Here is a 25,686-nt window from a genome sequence, read left to right as displayed (position 1 = left end):
TGGTGCACGGGCTTAGTTGCTCTGCAGCATGTGGGATCTTCCCGGACCAGGGCTCGAACCCATGTCCCTTGCATTGGCAGGCAGATTCTTAACCACTGTGGCAGGCGGATTCTTAACCACTGCACCACCAGGGAAGTCCCTGGGGTCATTTTTCAAATCTCCTTTTTTGATGTGTCTACATGTATCTGCTTTAAAGTTTGCTTGAAAAAGATACCCTCTATCCTGGTGTTGGGAATAGACAAGCAAGACGAGGAAGGCCAACGTGCTGGTTGGAAATGACATGGCCACAGGAAAGTAACTGTTGGAAACTCAGTTACAGTCAAGACTAGCAGAGCTACCTGAAGAGAAATCAGATGCATGAGTGAGTTGGGACTGGAGGCTTGCTTTCTTCAGTAGGTTTCTGGGCCTCTGGCATAGGGCTGTCGTGGATCAGAACCAGCCAAATGGAGCAGTTACAGGGAAATTGGCCCCCAAGAATCTGCTTATCTCCTCCTGGCTGTGCGTATAGAAAAGTAAGAGTGAACAGTGGGGCCCAGCGTCGCATTTTTGCTTCTCTGTTTTCGCATGTTGGAAGTATCTAGGGTATTCCAGAAGCTCAGGAAGACTGCTGGCATGGCTCTTAGGTGACTCCAGAAGTATTCTTTCCAAGGTGGTTAGGGGCCCCTGTCTGCTTTCTATATACTGTAGCTTCTGAATGTAGCCTTTGATGGGCCTGATGCTGGGTAACTCTGTACAGCCTCCAACTTGGTCCCTTGCCTACAGTGAGTAACTTTACTGCTGGGACAGTGGTAAAGAATACCAGCTTTGTTTCTTTCTTGGACTGCTCCTGACAGGTGGGGTTGAGAAGTGGGGTTAAGTTCATGTCTGGATGATTGAAATTCCAAGTTGACAATCCTTGTCCCAAACCATTAAGGTCAGATGTATTTCATAAGTCTGAATTATTTGGATTTTAGAAAGGCAATACAGTGAACGTGGTTTTTTTTTTTTTTTGGCTGCGTCGGGTCTTCGTTGCTGCATGTGGGCTTTTCTCTAGTTGTGGCGAGCGGGGGCTACTCTTCGTTGCGGTGCGCGGGCTTCTCATTGTGGTGGCTTCTCTTGTTGAGGAGCTCGGGCTCTAGGTGCGCGGGCTTCAGTAGTTGTGGCACGCAGGCTCTGTACTTGTGGCTCGTGAGCTGTACAGCTCAGGCTCAGTAGTTGTGGCACATGGGCTTAGTTGCTTCACGGCATGTGGGATCTTCCTGGACCAGGGCTTGAACCTGCGTCCCCTGCACAGGCAGACAGATTCTCAACCACTGTGCCACCAGGGAAGCCCCAGTGAACGTGTTTTACAGACACTCCCAGTGGGGTCTGGGACAGCACCCCGTATTCAAAATACATTCTTTTTGTGGAAAATGTGTGTATACTCACCATAAATGGAATAAAGAAAGTCTGTAAGTAGCCCCAGCTCAGTTCAAGTCATATCTGCTACCAAATTAGTTTTGAAAAGAAACCAAACAAACCAAAAACAGACTTTTGGTTTTTAGAGCTTTTTGGATTTGGCGATTGCAGTTAAAGAATTGTGGACCTGCGATTGTCATTGGTTTTGCACTTTTAATCAAATCGATCCACAGGGGAAAGGCATGTTCTCGATGGATATTTTCTTGGCGGGGTTCTCTGATGAAGTATTGTGTGGGTAATGGACTCCTGGCCGTGTTCCTTTCAAGACCCTTTTTCTTTTCCATTCTTTCTCTTCTTCGTGGCAGGGATTCAAGCAGGTGTCTCTACTTATAGTGATTTTCCTTATAGTACCCTTTCCTCTTAAGTGTAGATTCTGAGAGAACTGAAGGACAGAATATAAAGAATATACTCGTGACAAAGCCAAACTAGCCCATAATGCAGATAATGTCTGCTCATAAATGCTCACCACAGGAGAGGGACACATATCAATGATTTTGTATATCCTCACCATTAAGTCACTGTAGGTAAGGTGACTCCATAAACATGAGTTTCATTCTTTTGTCAATCCTTCTCCTGCTGAATGTCTTTTTTTTTTTTTCCCTGAATGTCTTTGATCAAACCTTCAGCACATCTGGCTGCCTGGAGTGTTTGAATCTCCTGGGGCATTTGTTAAAATGCGCAGATTCCCGGAACCCCAAACTTCTGGCATCAGCACTCCCAATGGGGGGAGCCCAGGAATTTGCTCATTTTATAAGTGCTCTGCAGGGCTTTCCTTGTCCCTCTTGAGAACCAGTGCTTTGGTGCAGTCAGACTGCCACGGCTATAGGTTTTTGAAGGCTGTAACCCAGGCCTAGTTCAAACCAAGTAGCATGGAACTGATGGTCTCTTAGAAGGACCAGGTTCTTTTTGTTTGGTTTGAGCAGGGAGACTAGAAGAGGACCCACTTAGTCATGCTTCGAAACAAACCAATCAAATGTGAAGGAGGAAAATAATAATAATAGAAGAAAAACAACGGAAGTTTAAAAACATGTATACCTCCTGTATACATGAGGGAGACTCAGGAAAACTGACTAACTCCCTGAAATGGCCCAATCCACCACCTGAAATACCATCTTCAGCCAAAGTTAAAAGAAAGATGTTGAGTGTTGGTTGGTGGGTAGGGGTGGAGGAGACCAGTTCCTGGAGGTGACCAGGAAAAGCACAGTGAACAAGGGTAGGGTTGTTAGGCAGATTTAGGTCCTTGCCTTCTCCATTGTTGAGAGTTTCTAGAGATTTCGAGTCTTCCTTCTTTTCCTAGAGGGAGACACCTTAACAAATGGAGATTTTCCTTATAAGTGTAGATGTCTCTTACAGAAGGGTAACTTCTACACAGTTTTCAGAGCTTTTCCTATGTCTGTTGTTTCTTAAAAACAACCAGCCTAAAGGAATCCTTATGCCAAAGAAACAAACTTTGGGGTAGCAAATTCTGCTCCCCTTCAAAATCAAAGGGAGGTTGAGGGCCTGGGGGGTGGCAATATTGATAGGATTGCCAGATGAAATACAGGCTGTCCAGTTAAATTTGAATTTCAGATAAACAATGAATAATGTTTTAGTATATGTACGTTCCATACACTATTCAGGATATACTTATACTAAAACATTGTTCATTGTTTATTTGGAATTCAAATTTAACTTGGCATCCTGTATTTTTCTTTCTAAATCTGGTAAAGCTAGGTATTGATTAACCCACCTTCCCCCATGGGAGGCAAACCAGATGGCATTTGTGTATTTGTCCTATCTCAGAATCCATTTTTACTTGTCCTAGGTTAAAAGCTTGTCATACTGGCTACTCGTGTCATGCTGATCTTGAAGAATTGAAAAACTGAGTCTTCTAGAGGTTAAGAGGAAGTGTTTTAGAGGCTGAAATGGCTTAAGAAAAGCTCTCCCCATCTCCTACCCCTCCACCAATTACTTCTTCCGCTCTTCATCCATCTCTTTCCCTCTCTCCCCGACCTACCCCTTCCCCATCACACACACACAGCCGGAACAGACAGGCACACACAGATGCATGTGCAAACACAGACATGTTTGGAACACCACCTGCTTGTCTTTTAAAGACTTTTATGTTACATTTTCTGTGTAAGAGTTTGGTTATTAATTATTATTATTAAAATAACACTGTCTCACTGTGTCCAGCATTTCTCTTGATAACCATACTTAATTTTTTTTCCATTGCAGATCTTTCTCCTGGCCTGCCCTCCATGTCCGGGAGCTGTCGTCGTCTTCAAGTAAGGGGAGATTGTTTTTCTGTTGCCATTGCTGAACTGCCTTGTCTGTTTGATAACAAAGGATGATGAACACATTGCTTGTGACCACCTTGAACCTGCAGTGCTTTGTGTCTGGGCTTCCCAAGGGACAAAAGTCTTCAAGGGTCCAATGAAACAGGCAAATGTTGTATGTGGAGATTTGGCCTTTGTGCTTTTGTCAGGCCCTGACAGATCCTTTTTAGCGATTCTCTGTGGTGGTGTTTTATGGCCAAGACATTCCCCCTTGGAAGTTTGCCGCCCTCATAAAGTTTCTCTTGAGTGTGCTCAAGTTTCTCTTGAGACAGCTCCCCTCCTTTAGCGAATCTTTGTACTGTGGTCCTGCTGTTCCACTGAGGATACTTTGAAGGACTTTGTTTTGTGTTTTTATGGGGGTTTTTTTGTTGTTAAAGTGCAAATTAAATTGAGGAGAGAAAAATATCACCTTATTACAGGTCCTGACTTTCTTTAAAATTGAAAAGCATCAGATCCATTAAAGTGTATTGCAGGCAAATCATGTTTGTCTGAAGGCAAGTTTGCTTAAATGAAATTCTCAAGAGTCCCGGAAGCCTCATTTTAACCACGAGTTGTGACCATCTCATTTATCAAACCTTTTATTAGAGTTGCTAATGAGAAGCTAAATCGACCCAATTAATTTTGTCTCTTTCCCCCTTCTCTGGCCCCCATTTTGGAGCTGTTTCTGAGCAGGGAAATGGCTGCAAGCCAGAGAGAGAGGGCAAAAAGTAAAGAGCCCAGCCAATCCTTAGATAATTGAGAGTGGTGTAAATGGCTTTCTGATTTAGTTAAGTCTTTTAAGTGTTAGGTAGGGGAAAATATACCCTATTCGCTGCTTCAGATAGCTCCTTGGAATAGCCACTTAGTCTCTTGCCTAAGGTGAATAACTTTCTGCTGGTTGAGGGGTAATGGATCCTGATTTCATAAGCTCTTACTTGGACAGCTTCTAAGCGGAAGGTGTATTTAACCCTGTTTTCCCCCCTTGATTTCCCAAAATGGGCTCAATTTTTCAGTGGCATGTTTTAAAAGTCACATTTATTGGCTTTATTTCATTATTATGAGAGTAACAGTTCTCATTATAGAAAATGCAGAAACATAAAGGAGAAAATAAACACCACCCCTAATCCCACCAAGAGATTATTTTGGTTATTGCCTTCCTTTTATGCTTTTTTTAAAATTTAACAAGCAGAGACCACATTTAGTTTTTTTTATTGTATCTTTTCTAAATTGAATTCAATTTATGTGTGTTTGTACATATAAAATACATAAATATAACTGCTGGATTTATTTTTTTATAGTGGTCCTTTTTACCCTGTCCTTTTCCTTATTTGGTTTGTGCCTCGCCTCTACCTTTCCACATCATCCCTGTATATTACCAAACCAGTATGTATCCTTCCATATTTTCTCTATGCTCACAGGTATACACACGCATACACACACACACACACACACACACACACACACACACACACACACACGGGTTTTGGAATGTTTTGCTGTTTTTGTTAATTGTTTTATAAAAATAGAATTCTATATATACTTTAACACATCCTACTTTTTTCATCTCATGAAAATGTATCAAAGCCTCTTGGTATGGCTCTTATTCTTTTAAAAGACTGGAAAATATTTCATGGATGCACAATTTATTTAGCTATTCCCCTACTAATGAACATTTACATTCTTTCCAGATTTCGGCCACTACAGTCGATGCTTGAATTAAACATCATTGTGCTTATGCCCTTATATACTGGTGCTTTCAATTTATACACACAGACACAAATGTTTATATATAAATAAATATTTGTTTCCATATTGCTTTACAAAAACAGGCTGTTATAATTCACTTTTCCCTTTTATATGTAACATATGAGATTATTGTTTGTTTCACATCCCTACTAGCATAAGGTTTTATGGTTCTTTTATAATTCTGACAACTTAATGGATGTATTTCCTTGGCTACTAATGCATTTTGGTTTTGTCTCTCTCTCTCTCTCTCTCTTTTGGTCCAGTTGGATTTTCTCTTTGAATTATCTGTTCATATTATCTGCCCATTTCCTAGGGGTTATTTATATTTTTCTTAACCTGTAAGCCCTCTTTGTATATTTTGGATATTGGCCCTTGGTCTACCATCTTTATTATAGATATCTTCCCCAAATCTGTATGTATTGACTTTACTGATGGTATATTTTTCCACATAATCTTTTTCATATCCAAATATGATTATTTTCTTAGAGCTTCTGGGTTCCCAGTCTTTGTTAAGACTGTTTTCTCAAAGATGGATAACCAGTGACAGTAGCATAATACGTTAAGTAATCCTTACTCTCCCCTGTGAACTGAACTGCTATCTTTGTGTCATCAAACTTTTTATATACGAGGATCCATTTATGGAGTCTCTGTTCTGTTTCATCTGTGTGTCTATTTGTGTACCTAAATCATGTTGATTGGATTACATTAGATTCAATAATATTTTTCTTGGCTATTCTTCGGTATTTTTTCTTTTCTGCACATTTTAATATCACTTATTCAGCCCTCCCAACCCCACCCTATTGGGATTCTAATTAGAATTGCATTAAATTTAAATTTCAGTTTTGTAAGAATTGATTTTTTAAAACCTATAGCTCTTTTTGTCTAAGAAATGGCATTTCTTTCCATCTGCTCAGATCTTGTTTTATGCCTTTCTTGATACATTTATTCTTAAAGATTTAAGGACTTTTTTGTTTGTTATGAGTGGAATACTGTCCTCCTTTCCGTTCCTAAGTGCCTCTTGCTAGAATAGAAAAAGTTTATTAATTTTAAAAATAGTTTTTATATCTAGCTATCTTACCTAATCGTTTTGTTAGTTCTGGTAACTTTCATTTTAGTTTTATCTTTTCTTTCCAATGGTTATATCATTTATTTCATTTTCTTCTGTTTTTGCTAGAAACTCAAAGACAGCGTTAAATAAAAATGATGCTGGTGGGCCACTCTGTCTATAACTAATTTCAAATAGAAATGGTGTTCCTCCATATTTGCTGTTGGTATTTGTCAAATAGTCTATTATATTTAAATAGTCTCCACATTTACTTGGAGATTTTTAAACGGAAATGGTTCTGTATTTTACCAAATGCTTTTGATAAACTAGGGTTTATTTGGGTGGCTTGTTATACTATCCCATCGATGTCTCTGCTGAGTTTGCCACCAATTTCAGACTCTTGTATTTGTAACAGCCAGCAGGCCAGATTTCTCTTCACCATTCTTCCCAGACTGTTCCTTTACTCACACTTTTTTCATAGCTAGTCCGAACCATTTTTTCCTTCCAAATGAACTTAAAATGTTTTTGTCAGACTCTTCCTCCAAATACTGTTATTTTGATTGGAATTACTTTAAACCTAAAATTTCATTAATGTCATTACCATAGTGAGTCTCTCTATCCGGGAAAAGACATATGGTAGATTTCTTAATTTATTCTAGGGTGTGTGTGTGGATGGTGTATCCCGCAGATTTCTCATCAACGTCATTCCTGGACAGTTTGTAGTTTGTGGTATCATTTATTTATTATATTTTCAAACTAATTATTACTGGTACATAGGAAAGATTTTGATTTTTTTATATGTTTATTTTATATTTGGCCACCATGCTTAACTCTTTTAGTAGTTTTTCAGCTGCTTCACTTGGATTATTTTGGAAATTAATAGTATCAACTTCCATATGATAACTTTATCTCCCTTCAAAGAGCAACTTTTTTCAAGTCTGATTGTATTAACTAGAACTTCCAGGACGATGTTAAATAATAGTAGTACTGGCCGGAATTCTTGCCTTGTTTCTGATTTTAGTGGAAATGTTCCTCGTGTTTTCTCTGTTGACTCTCATGTTGTTTGTTGGTTAAGATTAAACATCCTTTATAATGTTAAAGAATTTATTCTTAAGTTATCAACCCCCCCTTTTAAAATCAGGAATGGTTGCTGAATTTAGCTAACGCTTTTTGAGAATCTATTGAGAGGTTCATTTGGGTTTTCTCCTTTGACCTCCCCATTTGGTGCGTTGCATTAATAGATTTCCTAATAACAACCTTTGTTGGATTTCTAAGGTCAGCTTTCCTTTTCCTCTGCACACTTGGGAGAGGTTCAGATCTGACCACCATACTATGAATTTGGTAGATTCTGCTCTTTGCCATCTCCAATGTGAAATTTAATTCTGCTGCAACAATATTTCTTTGTAATTCTTCCTTGGTTTGCTGAGCTTTCTCTTCACTCCAGTTTGGTGTCTTTCCTTCTCAATATGTTTTGATTCCAGTGGCTTTCTATACCTGTTTCACAGAGTCCACGTTTTCTTGTGTTCTCTTGAGGATGCCATCTTCTAAAATAGTTCTTCTGGTTCAGACACTAAATGTAGACTTTTGTGCTTCCTCCAAGTCTTCAGAATGATACACATTTCCCTTCTGCTGCTAGAGGTTTTCATAGGAAGCATGCTGTCTTTGGGGGTATGTTTATGCATATTAGAAGGAAGATTTATTTATTCTTTGTTCAAGACACAGGGCACGTGGATTTCATTTGAGTATCCTCATATTCTCTTTGGTATTGGTTAGAACCCCTTCTCAGCTCCACTCCTGGTGGCCAGGTTGATGCCCAGAGCTTCCAACCCATTTCCCAGTGTCTAGCAGCTTCATCTGGTGGGTTCTGCTAGACGCATATAGAATCGCTTAGTCCTACTACTAGATTCTCTGACACGCTGAACATATAAAGTATGTGAAAAGCTACAGCCTCCAACATGCATTGGTCCCTGAGTTTTACTTGTGAAGTCTCCCACTCCCAGAATGCAGTGTGACAGTACCGAAGCCATCACTTCAGCCCTTTTGGTGTGTGGGAGGAGTCTCCAAATGGATATAGACCAGCTTTGGGAGTTGTTGGTTTTCCTTGCAAACAGTAGCCCTGTAGTGGAGGCATGGCTGTGCAGTTTGCTGGTTCCTAGATGAACTCTCCATTGCTAAGCCATGGGGCTGACAGTGCTGTACGGTCTCGGTGTTTTACTATCTCGTTTCAGGTTTCTGCTGCACGAATTGGCCCCAGGTTGTTTTTTTCTCATTTCAGCCTTAGGTTTATTGTTAATGGAGATTTCTTCCAGATTATTGTGACAAGATGGCCATTAGTCTAAGTTTTCAGTAACTTGGGGGAGTTTTCTCATTTTCTGTATCTTGATAGGTATTTTAGTGGAAAGCTGGGAGAGGCTGTGTTAGTGGTGGTTAAGCAAATGCTATTTTAAACTAGAAATCCAGTGTGTGTGTATGTATGTGTGTGTGTGTGTGTGTGTGTGTGTGTATAAATATATATGTATTTTAATTTTTGGCCACGCTGTGCAGCTTGCGGGATCTTAGTTCCCCGACCAGGGATCGAACCCACACCCTTGGCAGTGAAAGCGCAGAGTCCTAACTACTGGACTGCCAAGGAATTCCCTATATTTTGGTTTAGAGCAGTGGTCGGCAACCTTTTCCTATGAAGGGCCAGATAATAAATGTTTTAGATGTTGTAGGTGATGTGATGAGTTTGGCTGTGTTCCCAGAAAACTTTTCAAAAACAGGAGGACTGGTCGAAAAAGTTCTGGAGACGGATGACAGTGATGGTTGCGCAACACTGTGAAGGTACTTGCTGCCACCGAACTGTACACTTAAAAATGGTTAAGATGGTAAATTTCATATTATGTGTATTTCACCACACAAATCACCCCCCTCCTGACCCAAACGTAACAGGAGGACCATATTTTGCTGACCCTGCGTTTAGAGCCATTCAATCTAGCTGACCCTGCGTTTAGAGCCATTTTGCTGACCCTGCGTTTAGAGCCATTCAATCTAGCACACAGAAAGAGAGGAGGAGGGAAGAGGAAATTCCATGTGTACAGGGACTTTGCTCAAAGCTCAAAGGTAGTGAGGCAGATTTCTCGAGTATTTAAAAGGAATATCAGAGTTGGAGTGGGGTGGGGTTCTGGAAAGCTGCAGTTCATCCTGGTGATGTCATCCCATGCTCTTTAGGGATAGAGATACCCAGAGTTTATAGTCACACTTTCTGGCATAACGATCAGAGCGGGGATTTTCTCCTCCCGAGGCTTGGGGAACCTCTGCAGCTGTCGCAAGTGTTCATATCAGATGCAACTGAAAAGCCAGCCAGTCCCTCCTTCTTGGCGACTGGCGATGCTTCCTGTAGATGATCTGGTCTCTTCCCAAGGCTAGAAACTCCTAGTTTCTAGTTTATCCTAGTTTATCCAGGTTCACTGGATAAAAAGGAACAGCCGCTCATCTGAGTCAGCTGTTGCTGCACCTCCTTTCCAAGATTCTTGTGCCATTAGGATTTACTTGTCAGCTGGAGACCTGGGCCCTTCACCTCCGGAAACAACGCTGCTCTCAGGACCCCAAGCCACATTTCTCTCAGTGGTGTGGAAAACATTCTCCAACTTCCCAGCTCTAGCCTTGGCAGCCCTCAGCGTTTCTAAGACCTGGAAAGAGACTGAAGTCTAACCGTGGCCTCCCATCTCCCTGGGGGAAGCAGGCCTCTGGTGTGTTTAATGCTGTTCTTAGAGCAGAGTTAGCATATCCAGATCCATTTATATGGCCGTGCCCCATCTGAAGCTGAAGTCGGAGGACATCTAAGAGCTCTCTACTGCACCTGAAAGGCGGGCCTGCTGCTGAAGGCCCACCAGTCACGTGACCTGCAGCCATGGCCAGGGCAGCCTTGGGCAGCGCTGGGTAGCTCGGAGTTTCGTGCTCTCTGTTGGAAGGAAGAAGTCGTCATCACTTGGTAGCTAGCTTTCACTCCCCCTTCCCTGTCTCCATGGATCCCGCCACCATAGAGGGCTCTGAGTGCCAGTAGCCTCTTAGCAGCCAGGATGCCGAAAAGCAAGCTGAAAACTGGCTTTAGAAAAGGATGGAATTCTTGGTTTCACAAGGGCCTAGGAACCTCTTCGAGAAGCCAGCCTTTTGGAACGTTCCTGTCTCTGAGCTGGGGTATTTTGAAGGAATAGATGGAGGAAAAGGGAGTGACTAGCTTTGGGTTGTGACCAGCCAGCTTAGCTGTCTTGTGAGCACCCGTGGCAGAGAACTCTTCCCCTACCCCACCCCAGGTAAGAAAAGTGCATAGCCCAGAGCTGGTTTACATCCTCTGCCTCAGGAAGTGTAGGGTACGGGCACCCCCACCTCCCAACGCTGAACCCCTTAAATCTGCTTATTTTCATGTACCCATGGAAGGGAGTGGACCTGTGATGCAAGCAGTATTATTTGGTCATGAGTGTCTGCTGACTCAATCTGGAGAGGCTTTTGAAGGAGATGAGATGAAATTTCATCTGTGCTACAGAGAGCAGGGGTGCATTGCTGGATGGAAAGAGGTCTGGAGGCCGGGTGTGAGCCAAGGTAGGTGAGGGAAGCATGGGGGCGCGTGAGGGCAATTACGACAGCCTGACATGTGATCTTGGCATTGCAAGACTGATGCCCTGTTGGCCTTGGGGCCACGTGGTATCATGAGAGTTCAGTAGCCCCGTGACCCTCTCTTTCTCTAGATCCCATTTATTATACACTCAAATTTTTAAACAGCAGGCTTCTCCCCAGGGAGACTCGTATCTCTAGGACTGTCCTGAGTTCATGAGGTGGGCTCAGGCTGAAGCTGCTGTCTTAGTGGTTTCACCGTCTCAGCACCCCCTTTCCTAGTGCTCAACAGACCCGCTGCTCTGGAACCCCCAAAGGAGCAGCCTTTTGGCATCTTCACCTCAGAGGTAGCTGCTTTTTGGTCTAGCTTTGGACTCATGACTGAAAAGGGTGTTTGCGAGACTGTCTCTGACCTGGGCAGCTTTATTAAGACTGTTCTTGGCATGGGAGAGGAAGCCGTACATATGAATGCTGTAGATTTCAAAGGGAAAGATACTGGAAACCTAAAATCCGTAGTAAATAAACAGCAATTCAAGGACACCGATTTCCTTTCTGATACGGAAGCTGCTCTGGTGTCTGCGGTCCTCTGAGCCGCTGCCACGTTGCTGCCTGCAACTATGCGTATTCTCCCTTAATGCATGGAAGAGGGAAGAAGCTTTCAGATTGTTCACGGGTCTCCCCTCCCCTTCCATACACAGCAGAAGCAGCCTTTCTCCCCACGTGTACATATTCAGTTTTGTTCTCTCCTGGGAATTTTTGACTTCTACAGTCTTAGACCACAGTTTCTTTCTTCCTTTTTTTTAAAATTTTATTTACTTTTGGCTGTGTTGGGTCTTCATTGCTGCATGTGGGCTTTCTCTAGTTGTGGCAAGTGGCTACTCTTCGTTGCGGTGTGTGAGCTTCTCATTGCGGTGGTTTCTCTTGTTGTGGAGCATGGGCCCCAGAGTGCACAGGCTTCAGTAGTTGCAGCACACAGGCTCAGTAGTTGTGGCGCATGGGTTTAGTTGCTCCACGGCATGCAGGATCTTCCCAGACCAGGGCTTGAACCCGTGTCCCCTGCACTGGCAGGCAGATTCTTAACCACTGTGCCACCAGGGAAGTCCCTGGCCCACAGATTCTGATTCAGTATTTTCATCTCCCCAAATTCTCTCCTGGAAGTCTCTCTGAAGGCTTTTGGAGCAGGGACTGCTTCTGTCCTTTTTTTCTCCCTCGTTGGGCTGTTCTGCTTTCAACATGTGCTTGAATGTACACAATTTCCCGGTAAAAGCAAGGCCGGAGATACAGATGACTTTTCCCATCTGGGGAAGCATGAAAAGGAGTTCTCAGCAGAGGAGCGGGGACTGATCGTTTTGGGCCTCTTCGTACTTTGTCAGCACACCTGATCCTTTTGGAAGCCAAGTTCAGAATCTACTGTGCTAATTATTGGGCAAAAGTAATTCCAGGAGGGAAAAACAGTACAGGATAATAGATAAGGTTTGGGTAAGCTGTGTAGGAGCTGTTCAGTGGGTAATGAAAAAGTAGGGGGAATTCCCTGGCGGTCTAGTAGTTAGGATTCTGCACTTCCACTGCTGGGAGCACAGATTCAATCTCAGGTCGGGGAACTAAGATCCTGCATGCCGCACGGTGCGGCCAAAAAAAATAAAAAAGAGAGAGAGAGAAAAAAAAAGGAAAAAAAAAGAAAAGAAAAAATAGAGATTTCATTCTCATTATAAAAGTAATCCAGTCACTATAAGGAAAACATCAAGCGTTACAGAACAATAGAGAAGAAAATAAGAATAAGTGATAATTCCTCCATTAATATGTTGGTATAATTTCCTCCCAGTCTTCTGTGTATATATGCCCATTATGAAAAACAAAATTGGGATTATTTTATACATGCTACTTTGTAATATAGTAAAAGTTAATATGCTGTGATTGTTTCCCAGTGTCATTAAATATTCTTCTAAACATGATTTCTAATGACTGCATAGTATTTCATCATTTGAATGGACATAATATGTATTTAAACCGTGCCCCGTTATTCGACATTTGGTTTGTTGGATAGATGTGATTTGTGGAATCTTGAGAGCAGTGGAAGTAGATGGCTTCAGGTTATAGTTCTGCTATTTCTTAAGCCTTCGGAGCAAGGCTTAAATCTTAGCATCTATTTCCTCATTTGTCAAAGAAGGCTATGAATAGTAACTACTTCTTTGGTGGTGACAATTAGATGAGAGATGATCCATGTTAATCTCTTAGCGTGAAACCTAACATAGACTCAGTAATCAATAGGTGTTAATAATATATAGAATTATCCTTGTCCTTAGGCTTCACCATCTGTGTACTAACCTAACTGTTAGAATTAGGATCCCAGGGAAGGAAAATTGCTTTCATGCAGATAAGTAGAATTTCAGAATGAAAACTGCCTTCGGAGAAGTAACCCTTTTCATTAGCTGGGCACTTTCCAGATTGGGCCTTGGGCCAACGTCATGAAATTCACAGGAAGAAAGGTTTTGGAGCCCCTGCAGTTGTGTAACCCCATTTGGTCCAGAACAAGGAAGTGGGAAACCACCAGTTGCAACCAGGAAGTTTATCTTCGTGCCCACAGGCAAAGCCAGCCAAGCCTTCCTGTTGTACTTGTTTGGTTTTCTTTACTTGTTTTTTTTATTTTCCAACTTTTATTCTGAAATTTTTCAAACCTTTGGAAAGGTGAACAGGGCGGTACACCAAGCACAGTTATGACCTCCACCTAGATTCAGCGGCTTTTGGCATGCTTTCTGATAAGTGAGTTCAAAGACGTAAGATCCTAACTGCATTCCCTGCTACATGACAGGCTTGTGCTGTGGGGCCTCACACAGCAGGCAAAACGTATATACTCTGAGACCAAGGGCTTACGGAAACAGGAGTAGAGTGGAAGGACCCTAGGCTCTGGGATGATAGAAATATATCTATTGTTTTTATAATACAAATTACAGAAAGCAAATCTTAACGTAGTTCCTGGCTGAAGGGAAAAAAGTCGATCCAGACTTCAATCAACATGACAATGTATAAATAACTTCTAATATATTCATATAATTGAATAATATACAGCAGTGAAAAACAGACTAAGTGTGTTAACATGGACAATTAGAAGAAGCCATGTTGAATGAAACGTAATTTGCAGAAGGGGATAGATATGCATGTGTACGCACACACACAGAGTATATCATTTATCATTTATTTAATGGGATAGACATGAAACAACAATGTATATAGTTTGTGGATATATACAAATGTAATAATGTATAAAAACATAGGAAGGGGGTTCCCTGGTGGCACAGTGGTTGAGAGTCCGCCTGCCGATGCAGGGGACACGGGTTCGTGCCCCGGTCCGGGAAGATCCCACATGCCGCGGAGCGGCTAGGCCCATGAGCCATGGCCACTGAGCCTGCGCGACCGGAGCCTGTGCTCCGCAACGGGCGAGGCCACAACAGTGAGAGGCCCGTGTACCGCAAAGAAAAAAAAAAAAACATAGGAAAGACTCGAACTCCTTCAGATAAAGGCTCCATCTGGTTAGGGAGTCGAGGAGATGAATGGTATTCAGGAAGGTTACATGGAACTTCAACTAAATCAGTAATGTTCAAATTTATTAAAGTGGGATGCTGGACGCAGAGGTTCCTTTTATATTATTTTTATACTTTTCTGTATGTTGGAAAATTTTAGTGTTAAAACTAGAGGGAAAAAGCACTATTTAAAAGGCTTAGAATCTAGGATCACTTATTTTGTAGGTGAAAAGCTGAGGCTGGGAGAGTTGAGTGTTTTGCTTCTCATGTATTTTTGAATTTTATTTAATTATCATACAGTAGAGCTGACCTTTTGGCATACAGTTCTATGAGATCTTTTTTTATTATGATAAAATACACAACATAAAATGTAACATCTTAACCATTTTTAAAGTGTACGGGGTCAGTGGCATTAAGTACATTTATGTTGCTGTGCAACCGTCACCACCATCCATCTCCAGAACTCTTTTCATTTTGCAAAAACTGAAACTCTGTACCCATTAAGCAATAAATCCCATTACCTCCTATCTCCAGTCCCTGGCAACCAGCATTTCTGTCTTTACGATTTTGACTACTCTAGATAGGTACCTCATACAAGTGGAATCATACAGTATTTGTTCTTTTGTGACTGGCTTACTTCACTTAGCAAAATGTCCTCAAGGTTCATCCATGTTGTAGCATGTGTCACAATGTCTAAGGCAGAGTGACATTTCATTGTATGTATATAGCATATTTTGTTTCTCCATTCACCTGTTGATGGACACTTGGGTTGCTTCCATGTTTTAGCTATTGTAAATAATGCTGCTATGAACATCAGTGTACAAATATCCCAGAGAACCCCTGCTTTCAATTCTTTTGGGTATATGCCCAGAATTGGAATTGCTGGATCATATAGTAATTCTATTTTTAATTTTTTGAAGAACTTCCATACTGTTTTACACAGCAGCTGTACCATTTTACATTCCCACCAACAGTGTATAAGAGTTCCAATTTGTCCATATCTTTGCCAACATTTGTTGTTTTCTGTTTTGGATAGTAGTCGTTCTAATGGTGTGAGATAGTATCTTATTATGATTTTGATTTGCATTTTATTTTCTACTTACCCTTGTGATTTCTTTTTTGATCCATTGATTGTTTAAGAATGTATTTAATTTTCACAGATTTGTGAATTTTCCCATTTTTCAGTTGACCCTTGAACAGCATGGGTTTGTACTGCATGGGTCCACTTATACACAGATTTTTTTCAATAAATACTACAGTACTGTACAATCTGCGGTTGGTTAAATCTGTGAACATGGAACTTCGGATATGGAGGGCCAACTATAGAGTTATATGCAGATATCTGCTGCTTGGGGTATTGGTGCTCCTAAACCATCCCCTGCCCGTGTTGTTCAAGGGTCAACTGTACTTCTGTTAATGATTTCTAACTTCATCCTGTTATGGTTAGAGAAGATATTTTGTGTAATATCTATCTTTTAACATCTGTTGAAGCTTAGTTTGCCACCTAACATATGGTCTATCTGGGAAATGTCCCAAATGCACTTGAGAGAATGTGAATTTTGTTGTTGTTGCGTAAAGTGTTCTCTATATGTTTGTTAGATCTAGTTGGTTTCTTGTGCTGTTCAAGTCCTCTAATTTCTTGCTTTTCTTCTGTCTGACTGTTCTATCTGTTACTGAGAGTAGAGTATTGAAGTCTCCAACAATTATTGTAGAATTGTCTATTTCTACCATCAACTTGGTCATTTTTTCTTCAGATATTTTGATGGTCTGTTACCAGGTACCAACATGTTTATAATTGTCATATCTTCTGCTGTATTGAACCCTTTACTAGTAAATAATTTTCTTCCTTGTCTTATAAACTCTTTTTATTTGGGCAGACATTTATTTATTTATTTATAATTTTTTATTTATTTTTTGGCTGTGTTGGGTCTTCGTTGCAGTACGCAGGCTTTCTCTAGTTGTGGCAAGTGGGGGCAACTCTTTGTTGCGGTGCGCGGGCTTCTCATTGCGGTGGCTTCTCTTGTTGCAGAGCATGGGCTCTAGGTGCGCGGGCTTCAATAGTTGCAGCACGCAGGCTCAGTAGTTGTGGTGTGCGGGCCCTAGAGCATGCGGGCTTCAGTAGTTGTGGTGCGTGGGCTCTAGAGTGCAGACTTAGTAGTTGTGGCGCACGGGCTTAGTTGCTCCGTGGCATGTGAGGTCTTCCCAGACCAGAGATCAAACCTGTGTCCCTTGCACTGGCAGGTGGATTGTTAACCACTGCGCCACCAGGGAAGTCCTGTAAACTCTTTTGATTGATGGTTTATTTTGTCTGATATTATTATAGCCACCTCTGCTCTCTTGGTTACCATTTGCATGGAATATCTTTTTCTATCCTTTCACTTTCAACCTACTTCTGTCTTTGGATCTAAAGTGCGTCTCTTGTAGACAGCATACAGTTGGATCATATTTTCTTTTTAATCCTTTCTGCCAATCTCTGTCTTTTGATTGGAGAGTTTAATCCATTTACATTTAAAGTTAGTACTAATAAGCAGGGGCTTCTGTCATTTTGCTATTTGTTTTCTATATGCTTTATAACTTTCTGTCACTCATTCCCTGCATTAGTGTCCTCTCTTGTGTTTAGCTGATTTTTTTTGGTAGTGTAACAATTTAATACTCTAATCATTTCTTTTTGCATATATTCTCCAACAATTTTCTTGGTGGTTATCATGGGGATTACATTTAGCATCCTAAAGTTATAACATTTTATATTGAATTTATTAGCTTAATTTCAATAATATACAAAACTCTGCTCCTTTAACGGTTTCATCCCTACCCCTTTCAGTTAGTGATGTCACAAAATTATATCTTTATACATGTATGCCTCCAAACTTAATCTAGATAAATGCATTAGTCTCTTAAATTATGTAGAAAACAAAATGTGGAATTACAAACCAAAGTTAAAGTAACACTAACTTTTAGACTAATAATTGTGTTTTTAAAAATGTATTAATCTCTTAAATCATGTAGACAAAATTAGAGTTACAAACTGCTGTTACACTAGTACTAGCTTTTATAATTGCCCATGTATTTTCCTTTACTGAGACCTTTATTTCTTCATGCAGCTTTGGGTTACTGTCTGATGTTCTTTCATTTCAGCCTGCAGGACTTCCTTTAGCATTTCTTGCAGGGCAGGTCAAGTCATAACAAACTCCCTTAGTTTTTGCTTTTCTGGAAATGTCTTTAATTTCTCTCTCAATTTTGAAGGATAGCTTTGTTGGATATAGGATTCTTGGTTGACAAGCACCCCCCTCCAACACACACCTGTTTAGCACTTTGTTTTTTTTTTTTTTTTTTTTTTTTTTTTCTCGGTACGTGGGCCTCACTGTTGTGGCCTCTCCCGCTGCGGAGCACAGGCTCCTGAAGCGCAGGCTCAGCGGCCATGGCTCTGCGGCATGTGGGATCTTCCCAAACCGGGGCATGAACCCGTGTCCCCTGCATCGGCAGGCGGACTCCCAACCACTGCGCCACCAGGGAAGCCCCTGTTTAGCATTTTGAATATATATCTGCCCATTGCCCCACTGCCTTCTGGCCTCCAAATCTGATGAAAAATCAAATCTGATGAAAAATCAAATCAAATCAAAATCTATCAGTGTGGGTCTATTTCTGGGCTATTCTGTTTCATCGTTTAATATGTCTTTTCTTGGCCAGATTGCATTGTTTTGATTGCTATAATTTTATATAATAAGGCTTACAGTCAGGTAGTGTGATTCTTTCATCTACCTTCTACGTTTTCAAAATTATTTTAGCTATTCTTTCTTTGCCCTTTCATATACATTGTAGAGTCAGTTTGCCTGTATCTACAAAATATCCTGCTGAGATTTTGATCAGAATTGCATTGAATCTATAGATAATTTTGGCGAGAATTGACATCTTTCTTATGATGAGCCCTTTAATCCTTGAACATGGTATGTCTTTTTATTTGTTAGATCTCTGATTTCTTTAATCAGCCTTTTGCAGTTCTCAGTGTACAGATTCTGTACATATATTGTTAGATTTATACCTAAGTATTACAGTTTTGGGGAAGATAATGTAAATAGTATATATTTTAAAAAAATTGGTTTCCAGTTTTACACCACTATTGTGTAGAAATGTTATTGATGTTTGTGTGTTGACCTTGCAATCCTGAAGCCTTGCTAAAATCATATATTAGTTTTAGGAACTTTCCTGTTGATTCCTTGGGATTTTCTATAAATATAATAATTCTTTGCAAACAGAGCTAGTATTATTTCTTCCTTTCCAATCTCTATTATTTTTGTTACCTTATTTCACTGGCTAAGACTACTGGCATGGTGTTGAATTGGAGTGCTGAGAGTGGGCACCCTCATCTTGATCCTGATGTTAATGGGGAGAGCATTCGGTATCATTAAGTATGATTTTGGGCATAGTAATTTTTAGATGTCCTTTATCAGGTTGAGGAAGTTCCCTCCTATTGCTAGTTTGTTGGTATTTTTGTTATCATAAATAGATGTTGAATTTTGACAAATGCCTTTTCTGTATCAGTTGATATGATCATATACTTTTTTATTCTTGACACAGTTAATTTGGTAGAATTCATTAATTGAATTTCAGATACTGAGCCAACCTTTCATTACCAGGACAAACCCCACTTAGTCGTAGAGTAGTGTTCTTTTTATACTGCTGCATTAGATTTGCTAACATTTTACTGAGGGTTTTAGGGTCTGTGTTCATGAGGGATATTGGTTTAGTTTTAGTTTTCCACCTCCTCCTCTTCTTCCTCCTCCTCCCACCTCCCCTCCCCCTGCCCCCCAGGTTTTGTATCTGGGTAATAATAGCCTCATAAAATGAGTTGAGAAATGCTTTGCTTCTGTTGTATTTTCTGGACCAGGTTGTATAAATACTTGGTAGAATTGATCACTGAAGCCATCTGAGTCTTATTCAGAAGATTTTTTTTTTACAGATTCTTTTTTTTTTACAGATTTTTTTTTTACAGATTCTTTTTTTTTACAGATTTTTTTTTTTACAGATTCTTTTTTTTTGAGATATACTTGACATATAACATTATATTACTTTCAGGTATATAACATAATGATTTGATATTTGTATATATTGTGAAATGATCACCACAATAAGTCTGGTTAATATCCATCACCACAGATAGTTGCATATTTTTTTCTTATGATGAGAATTTTTAAGATATGCCCTCTTAGCAACTTTCAAATAATACAGTACAATACCTGTCATCACCACGCTGTACATTACATCCCCATGACTTATTTCTTTTATAACTGGAAGTTTGTACCTTTTGACCACCTTCACCCATTTCACCCACCCCCAACCCCCTGCCCTCCGGCAACCACCAGTCTGTTCTTCGAATCTATGAGTTTGTTATTTTGTTTATTTGTTTGTTTTAGATTCTACATATAATTGAGACCATGCAGTAATTTGTCTTTCTCTTTCTGACTTACCTCACTCAGCATGATCCCCTCAAGGTCCATCCATGTTGTCACAAATGGCAAGGTTTGGACTGTGCAGGTTATCTATTTCATCTTTGGTGAGTTTTAGTGGTTTGCGGTTTTAGAGGAAATTCTCCATTTTGTTCTAAGTTCTTGAATTATGTGCATAGAAATATTCATAGTATATCCTTATTATCCTTTTAATTCCTGAGGGACTGTAGTGATATCCCTTCTTTCCTTCCTGATATTGATAACTTTTGCATTCTCTTTTTATCCATGTCATTCTGCCTAGTGGTTTCTCAATTATATTGCCTTTTTCAAAGGCAAGCTTTTGATTTCATTGATTTTTCTCTGTTGTTTTTGTTTTTACTTTCATTGATTTCTGCTCTTTATTATTTCATTCTTTCTGCTTGCTTTGGGTTTATTTTGCTCTTCTTGTTTTTGGATTCTGAAGGTGGAATCTTGGGTTACTGCTTTGAGACCATACTTTTTTCCTAATATAAGAATTTCATGTTATAAGCATCTCACCCATTTGGGCATATCGTATTTTAATTTTTGTCCAGTTCAAAATATTTTATAATTTCCTTTGAGAATTTCGTTCTATGAATTTTCCTTTCCAGGCACTCAGAGAACTTTATCTGTTCCATGTCTTTTGATTCTTGGTTATAATCAAGTGCTAAATTCAAATATGTCATTTGATGAGGGTTTTCTAATAACTTCATTTGTCATTGTGAATAATAATGTGATATTCCTTTACCTTGCTTTATTAAGGATTATAATAGTTATCATGTATTGAGTGCTTACTATGTCCTAGGCACTATGTTGATCACTTTACATGGTCTTACCTCATTAAATTCTCTCAACAACTCTTTTAGTTGATACTGTTATTAGCCCCATTTTATTACTGAGGAGACAGAGTCACAGATATTTTTCTTTATTTTTGAAAATTTTATTATTTATTTATTTATTTGGCCATGCCGTGGGGCATGCAGGATCTTAGTTCCCTGACCGGGGATCAAACCCATGCCCCCTGCAGTGGAAGCGCAGAGTCTTAACCACTGGACCACCAGGGAAGTTTCTGAATCACATATTTTAAGTGGTTTGTCCAGAGTCAACTCAGCCAGTAAATGGTAGAGCTGGGCTTTGAATGTAGGTTTGATTCCAAACCAAGTTCTTAACCATTATAATACATTTCCTCTAGTTATTTTATTTCTTGGCTTCTCAATACGATTGTCAGCTTCTTGAAGGCAAGTACTAGGTCTTAATTATATTGATCTCCTTTTCTCTATAGCACCAGGAACGATATTAGACACACACTAAGGGACTAATGTGTGTGGACTAAATTTAATGAAATTAACTGACCTGAAAGAGAATCAAGCCCATAACACTCGCCATATTGCCCCAGGTTGTTACCAACTAAGGTAACTTAGTACAGTATCCTACACAGAAACAAAAAAAGCTGACAGAATATTTGTGACAGTGGTAATGGCCAAGTGTTCTAGCCAGCAAGAAGAAGATTTATAAGTGTGACGAACTGACCTGGAGTCCATCTCCAAGCTCTACTCTTTGGTTCTGGCCTTCAGTCTGTCCTTTTGTTCTCTCTCGATCTCCTCACACTTCGAATTTTTAAAACAGTTCGACTTTCCTCCATGGTTCATGATCCCTCTCGCCTTTTAATATGAGGCTTTTAGGTGAGCTCTTCACCATTTATTTAAGAAACATGTATCTGAGTCTTACTGTATGCCATGTACTTTTTTAAGCACTTTATACATATCAACTCCTTATCATAATTCTGTGAGTTGGTACTGTTATTATTCCCATTGTACAGATGAAGGAACTCTCACTGGATTTTCTAGTGGTTCATTTTCTATTTCCAATACCCAATAGAAATCTGAGTGGCAGGCTGGAGGTGGTATAAAGCAAAAGCAAAAGCCTTTGCCTCTGATGTGGTCAGTCATTTACCTGTTGGGCTGTGCCCTGGGTCTGTAGAGGCCAGTGAAGCTGTGTAATTGGGGCAGAACACACTAGGGGTTCCGTCGCTCTTAGGCATGACCTTCTCTGTCCCATGGGCATCCCAGAACCTTTTTTCCTACCTGGTCTGTTGTCTGACACACACACACACACACACACACACACACACAGGCACACGCACACGCACGCAACACGTGTAACGTTCATATCATGGATTTGAAGTGCAGGGTACAGCAGCAAAAACACGGTCTTGAAACTTGGTGAGTGTGACTTCTCCCTCTGCCACTTATTTATTATCTGTTTGATCTTGGGCAAGTCACTTAATCACTTAGTGCTTTGGTTTTCTTAGCTGTGAAATTGAAAATGATACTGATTATAATAAAAACTGTGAGGATTAAATGAGATGATGTATTTGAATACTTAGTCCAGTGATTGGCACATGGAAGTGCTCAATATATGTTAGATATTTTTTATAATTAGTGATATGCAAGACCCTTTTATATATTAAGTATAATTCACCCTTTGGCCTGTATGTAGCTTGTGGAACTGAATTTTGAGGACCCAGAACAAGGCTTATCTTTATCTAGGAATTTATTGGTTATTTTGAATCTTGATGTTGGCTTTTATCTTCTTTATCTCTGGCCTTCCGTGGGCCTTTGGGATCAGTTCCATTATCCTCAAGATTTAACTTTTGTTGCCCAAATATCTACTCGGCCTTGTGTAAATGCCAGCATTCTTTTAAGGTCAGTGGCAAAGCCTGGCACTAGAGTTCAGCTTTACCTCGACTATCAGTGAGATGTTTCCTCTCCCAGGGCGAGTGTTCTGCTATGGCTGTCACTTAGGAGGGTCCGGGGGCAGAGTTAGGCCAAACGTTACTTCACCCCAGCCCTGGAACGGCTGTTAATGAGCCCTGCTCCAGGCATTGAGGCTCGAGCCAGAGTTTTTAACAGTCAGTTTCTGAGAGCATGGGGTGCCCCCTAGAAGGATGCTGTTGTGAAAGCATGGTAGTCTGGCCAACCCAGGGAGGGACGTTGCATTGGTGTACCTCCAAGGAGGTGGTAAGAGAGACTCCTGTGACCAAAAGGAAAGAAAACGGAGCATCTGTGACTCTCTACCTGAGGTCGTATTTGCAATGGAGGAAGGGAGTCAGGCTCTGATACAAGACAGTGAGAGGGGTCTGGAGTCGGATAAACCTGGGTTTGCATTGTGGCTCTACTGTCCTCTGTGTGACACTGACAAAGTCACTTCACTTTTCTGAGCCTGGTTTCCTCATCCACAAAATGCAAACACTAATTGTACCCATCTCATAAGATTGCTGTAAAAATTCGGCGAGAGAATTTACCTAAAGCAGTTAATTTGATACTTGCCTGGAATATGTTAAGTGCACATCATCACCCTCATCGCAGCATTGGTAACAACGAGCAGCAGAAAGAAACAAACAGCAGCCTTGGGGCTTGTGTGCTGTTCCCTTGGGGCTCCTTACAACATTTCTGTTAGTCTTAGGCACACGTCTGTGAGCGCCAAGAGAAGAGCTTAAGTTCTTCTAGGTCCCAGTCAGTGCATAACAGAGATCCTGGTATCACGAGGCTGCTGTGAGTGTGGGTGTGAGAGAGCGCGAGAGTGAGCTTGAGGTCCAGAAGCCACGTTGACTCAGCGATGGTTGTACGTGACCCGTCAAATTAGCTTTTCTCCAGGAGGAACAGACTGTCATTCTTTGCTTCTCCCTCAGTAGTAAAGGACCACTTGCCTGGATGAAGGAAGCTGCTTAACTCCATCCCCACAGCTCACACAAGCAGAATTTGTTCCTGACTTGCTTGTTCTTGAGCCAATCAGGAACCCCCTTACAAAGGGTTCCTAGTGTGGGTTTTAACAAGTCTGGACTTGGGAAACGGTATCCCTACCCGATGCTGGAGACCCGTGGTTTTCTTGTCTCTGTCTCTTTTTTCTTTTGTGTTTTGCTTTTAAATCACAGAACCCAGTATGTAAAATAGATGAAGGAAAGTTTGGAAGGCTGCCACTTCTGCCCTCCCCACCTCCCGCAGCGGCCCCTGAAGGTGTTTCTAAGAAGGTGGGAGAGCTCATTTGCAAACGCTGCAGTTGGCTCCCTGGGTTGTATTAGCTAGCCTTTTTATGCCCAGGTCTCTGTCTGGGGAGAAGCCTTGGGCATGGCTGTGGAAATAAGCAGCCTTGCTTTAAGAAACAGGTCTCTACTGTAATAACACACTAGTGTAATAACACCTGGCTCCCGCAGTTCCCCTTTGTAATGCTGCCTGATCCGCAGCAGTTGGAGCTGAGATTGGGACTGACCGCATGTTTAGGGAGCCCAGAGCTCATTATGCAATGAAGTGTTGTAACCAAAGCGTGTTCACAAAGTGGTTGGGGGATTTTGAGGTGGCGGTGGTGCTCTTCAGAATATTTCAGTTAATGCAAAAGATGCCAGTGCCATTTTACACAGAGAGCCACTTGTTTACATGCTCTCCCATCTGCCATGGCATAACCTGATACAGTTTCGTCTGCCTCTGCATCAGAGTCAGGGTGTGACCTGCACTTTATCTCTTTTCCTCTCCAGGCTACAGATGCACATGTTGAATGGAGCTCTTCTTGCCCTGCTGTTTCCTGTGGTAAATACGCGGCTGGTAAGTAACCTCTTCTAGGAACATACCAGCAACATACAAAACGGTATTTGCTTGCTCATCCTTAGCTCATGTGCCCGTGTGAGTTTTAATTTTTTTAATTATTTTTATTAAAGTATAGCTGATTTACGATATTATATCAGTTTCAGGTGTACAACATAGTGATTCAATATTTTTATAGATTCATCTCCATTTAAAGTTATTATGAAATATTGGCTATATTCTCTGTGCTGTGCAGTGTGTCCTTAGAGCTTGTTTATTTTACACATAGTAGTTTCTACCCCTTCCCCCTCCGTGTAAGTTTTTAAATATCTACACATTCAATGTTGAGGTCTGATGCAGCCCTGTTTGGGTACAGTGGGGCTTGATGGGGCCGAGAGTACTGTGTGGAACTCTTAGGGCTTTAATAAGGGTTTAGGCCAGAACCAAAACGGACCAAAAAAGCCTACAGAGGCTCTTGGAAGGGTTTGGTGAAGAGAAAGGGGGCCCCACCCATTCGACAGAGGCTTCTAGGTGTCCTAAGGGCCTCTAGTGTGGACTCGGCCACATTGGTCCAGAATAATCTGCTTTGCCAAAGGCCCCTTTGGGCAAGAACTGGATTTCTTCCCTGTTCCTCCAAACCCACAGGGCAGTCTGGCCCACACATCCCCCCAGTGGCTAGCAGGTAGAATCCCCCTGTGGCAGGTGGCTGGGTGATGAACCAGTGCAGAGGGGAAGCAGAAGCTATAGGAGTGGCTGGACCCTGTCCTCAGACTCCCATATGTGGGACTGCAGAGGAATTAGCAGGCTGGGTTAGAAAGCTCAGGGAAAGAAATCACCTGTGAAATCCTTCCTACTGCTTTCTGTTTTCATGACTTAAATTTGCCTCATGCATTAAGATCATACTTTAAATCTCATAATGATAACCCTTCCTCTTTGGATAGCATTTTATAGTATACAAGGTCTTTTCCAATAACAATTGTGTAACGTAGATATTAAGCTGGGTGAGGGCAA

The 25,686-nt window shown here is 41.0% G+C and overlaps 1 protein-coding gene across 22 annotated transcripts in view; it reads left to right on the top strand.

The window, feature by feature from the left end:
- Positions 1-25,686, top strand: part of TMEM164 (transmembrane protein 164) — a 176,731-nt gene that overhangs the window by 72,557 nt on the left and 78,488 nt on the right. For 14 of the 22 annotated variants that reach the window (XR_004524533.2, XR_004524531.2, XR_004524532.2 and 11 more), the window contains 2 exons: positions 3,655-3,704; positions 24,630-24,696. Coding sequence is in view for 18 of the 22 variants with exons in the window: in XM_033849843.2 (XP_033705734.1) it covers positions 3,655-3,704; positions 24,630-24,696 (117 nt within the window). In the remaining 4 variants the exon portion in view is untranslated. The other 8 variants (XM_033849850.2, XM_019949449.3, XM_033849849.2 and 5 more) reach the window with 6 other exon arrangements.

This window comes from Tursiops truncatus, chromosome X, assembly GCF_011762595.2.
Source record: "Tursiops truncatus isolate mTurTru1 chromosome X, mTurTru1.mat.Y, whole genome shotgun sequence".
NCBI classification, from domain to species: Eukaryota; Metazoa; Chordata; class Mammalia; order Artiodactyla; family Delphinidae; genus Tursiops; species Tursiops truncatus.
The sequence above is the reverse complement of the archived record's forward strand: the minus strand, read 5'-3'. Positions and strand labels throughout refer to the sequence as shown.